The 3,393-nt window shown below is 22.4% G+C and overlaps 1 protein-coding gene across 1 annotated transcript; it reads right to left on the reverse strand.

Annotated features, from left to right (window-relative positions):
• Window positions 1-611: 611 nt before the first annotated feature.
• LOC135924902 (uncharacterized) lies at window positions 612-3,066 on the reverse strand. The gene is made up of 5 exons (XM_065460033.1): window positions 2,717-3,066; window positions 2,347-2,396; window positions 2,227-2,282; window positions 1,370-1,449; window positions 612-907 (listed from the first exon to the last, which is right to left on the reverse strand). Exons 1-5 carry the CDS (start codon window positions 2,921-2,923, stop codon window positions 764-766), a joined length of 537 nt encoding a protein of 178 aa, XP_065316105.1. The 5' UTR covers window positions 2,924-3,066; the 3' UTR covers window positions 612-763.
• Between the last annotated feature and the right edge of the window lie 327 nt (window positions 3,067-3,393).

A 3,393-nucleotide genomic window follows, 5' to 3' on the forward strand; every position in this document is an offset into this window, starting at 1 on the left:
TAAAAATAATATTGATTAAAAATAATATTTATTATTCTGAAAAATGATTACTGGCATTAAATACATCCATCATGTATATCCCCTATATCCCCAAGCTAAATCTTTTTGTTCCTCACCTCAAAAATCGGGAAAAAATTATGTAAGAAAAAATTTTCAAAATAGGAAAATGGAAAAAGATTTATATTTAAAATGCTCACTTGTATTATGCTAATGGGTATAAACACTGGTCCCCAAATAAGGATATATTTTGTCCTTTAATCTTTTATATATTATATTCGCCATTGAAAAATTCTAACTTTATCAATAGACTTTAGTCTATATCATAGATAACTGCTAAATTTTGATGAATAAGGAGACATTATTATGTATTGTATAATGATTATAATCCAACGAGTATTATTATATATTATGCAAATAATTATACTATATAAGATGATTTATATAGAAAGAGAATTGTTAACTTTAATTTTATTATGTTTTTGCTGTTAATTTATTATTATATAATTAATAATTATGAATAAATTGATTGTTTCAAAATCGATATTTTATTATTTACATTTTTATGTAAAAAGGCTCAAAATTCAACAGTCAAATTATGCATATGTCTTTATTTTAAAGCAAAAAGTAATCCAACACCTATAAATTTTATAATTAAAATTATTTATATATAATATCCGATTTTTTATAATTATGATCCCTTATAATTGATTTCAGAAAGATAATCAAACACCATTACCCTATAATTTTAGAATATTGGAAATATTTATAAAATTGTATATTTATGAATATAATTTTCCCCTTGATTTTCATCATTATTGTTAAATATAAATTCACCGTCGAAATTTAGTTTTCCAACTACGCATAATTCACGTTCTTCAAAAGCCCAGACGTTGGTTTCATTACAAATCTTATTTCAAAATAAATATATATTTCTTGTTTTTTTATACTTCTAAATCAGTTTTTTATATATTATATTTATTTTTGAAAGGTAAGTAATAAGATAAAACGGTCTAACAAACAACTTTGGACATTTACATCTTAATATAAATATATTATCGCTATAAAGAAATTAAAGCCAGAAAAAACATCTTAGGACATTGATATTATATGACAGAAATATTAATATGAAAAAAATGATATATGAATTTACTAGTATTGAGCATTAAAGGGCTCTAAAAACGGTTAACTCAATATTTTAGATAAAGAATATTATGCAAGGAATTTTGCTTATAGAGGCCAGAAAGGTTTGAAAATTTATGAACAAAATTTTGAGGCTTGTTTAATATTATTTTGGCTAAAATCTTATGTAAAGATTGTCTAAATCTAAATGTTTAGCAACGATATTTAATGGATATGATATTTATTTTACCACTCTATTGATTACTACCACACGGATTTCCTTTTGGTCCAAAATTTTTACTTCTACAGTCTCTTCATTCAGGTGGTATTCTTAATTTTATTTTTGTGTTTTATTTATTAGAATTAAATTTGTTAAAAATACATATTTATTATTAGATTTAAGCTAAAAATATAATAGTCCCATAAAATAAAATTAATAATTTCAAAAATAGGATTATTTTTTTTATCATATAGGAGAATTTAACTAATTTAGTCTTGAAGCAGGCCCCGGGTATCAAAATAAACTTAATTGTAAATAATTAATTGGGATTAAATTTTGCAATCTATGATATTCAACTTCTTATTTGGTGACAAAAAAATATATATTCCATTATGTTAAATGTAATAGTAATGCTTTTTCTATCCCTTATTTTTTTTTCAATTCACATGGCATAAAAATAAAAGTGTAGATATGTCATCTCCTGTTGTATGGTATTTATAAACTTAATTACGATATCATGAAATCTTAATTTATTCTTAAGATTTCTTAAATAAAAGACAGATTGAAATATATTTTTTTAAAAGGCAAAATATAATGTGCCATACTATAATGTTAAAAAAAACCAAAATTATTTGGGATAGTTTTATCAAAATATCTGAATTATTTAAGACTTTTTGTGGTACGTTCAAGTCAAAATTATTTTATTCTAAAAAATTAACTTATTAATGAAATTTTCGAAATCGAATTAGGACGCATAATGTATAAATGCGGGAATCATTATTTATTTGGAAATATTTTAAACTTTGGATGCATCCTTAAATTTTAAAGGAAATATATAGTGTATAATATCCTTATTGAAACATTAAAATAAATTAGCATTATTATACTTTGATGTAATTCAACATGGGGCTCTATTGCATAGATGAAAGGGTCAGAACCATTTCTAAAATTAACAAATAAAAATATGGAAATCCAACTAAATATGTATAATGGAAAAAAAAATTTACTTGCATTTTTTGTCAGTTGTGCGTGACTTTTTCTGGTGTTCACATTGTAACTAAAATATATATAAAAAATTTCAAATTGTGATTGCAATTATATTTTTACAAATTAATAAAATATAGTATTTTCGTGTAAAGGTTATATTATAGTTTTTAGATTTCCTTCTAAGTCATTACTTAACTCCTATTTTAAAAAAGTTAAAAATGAGAATGATTATCTTTTAACAAGGCTAGAAGCAGATGAATTAAGACCGCCTAGATATATTTATCAATATTATTGAAAATAAAAATAAAATTTTTTTGTTTTTATTTTGAAGTTAACTTAAAAACTTATAATATATTATGCCCAGCTTTTATTTTGTTAAAATTAATGTACCTTGCGAGTTTCATGAATAAAATTTTTTGTCAGTTCTAAAAATAATAAATTTTTTTTTAAAAAATTATAATTAGGAAAAATCTTAAATAAATATACTAAAAATATCCTCAATGTGATCAAAAGCTGTTCTGGCTGATTAGGGATATTTATATGGAACAGTTTATAAAGATTTAATTCTTTGACAATCACGAATAATTTAATGGTCATTTAGGGGAATTTATCATCTTTATGTCCTCGACAAAATTATTAGGTGTCAGATGAGGACCACAAGATAAAAAATGATACTAAATTTAGGTTTAAATGGTGATTATTTATGATTAAATGGGTAGACTCATATACAATATTATAAATTCTATAATTAGATATAATTACAATTTATGGTATTATATCATCTTTAAAAGGGCATATAGTATGAATAAATAGTAGCTTAAGGTAAGAGCGCGCCATTTTTTTGCCAAATAGCCATTATTATATTTTATTATTTAATTTATAAATTGAAATTTATATATGTGAAAGATTTAAAACTTTTACAAAATGGGTATATGTGTGATTTAAAACACAGATAATATTAACGAAATTACACTTGATGAAGATGAAAATCTTGATAACAATAATATCAATTTTCCTTCATTTTCCAAAATTTAATAAATGTTTTCAATTTTATGGGGGAAAAGTTG

This window comes from Gordionus sp. m RMFG-2023, chromosome 2 (genome assembly GCF_954871325.1).
Source record: "Gordionus sp. m RMFG-2023 chromosome 2, tfGorSpeb1-WG-v2, whole genome shotgun sequence".
NCBI classification, from domain to species: Eukaryota; Metazoa; Nematomorpha; class Gordioida; order Chordodea; family Parachordodidae; genus Gordionus; species Gordionus sp. m RMFG-2023.

What these genes read in the sequence shown, in the direction of transcription:
- LOC135924902 (XM_065460033.1), bottom strand. Translation starts at nt 2,923, where the DNA reads ATGACCATTAAATTATTCGTGATTGTCAAAGAATTAAATCTTTATAAA. An exon ending in ACAACTGACAAAAAATGCAA is followed by an intron (nt 2,283 to 2,346) that starts GTAAATTTTTTT and finishes TGTTAATTTTAG; the next exon opens with AAATGGTTCTGACCCTTTCA. An exon ending in CCATGTTGAATTACATCAAA is followed by an intron (nt 1,450 to 2,226) that starts GTATAATAATGC and finishes AATAAAATTAAG; the next exon opens with AATACCACCTGAATGAAGAG.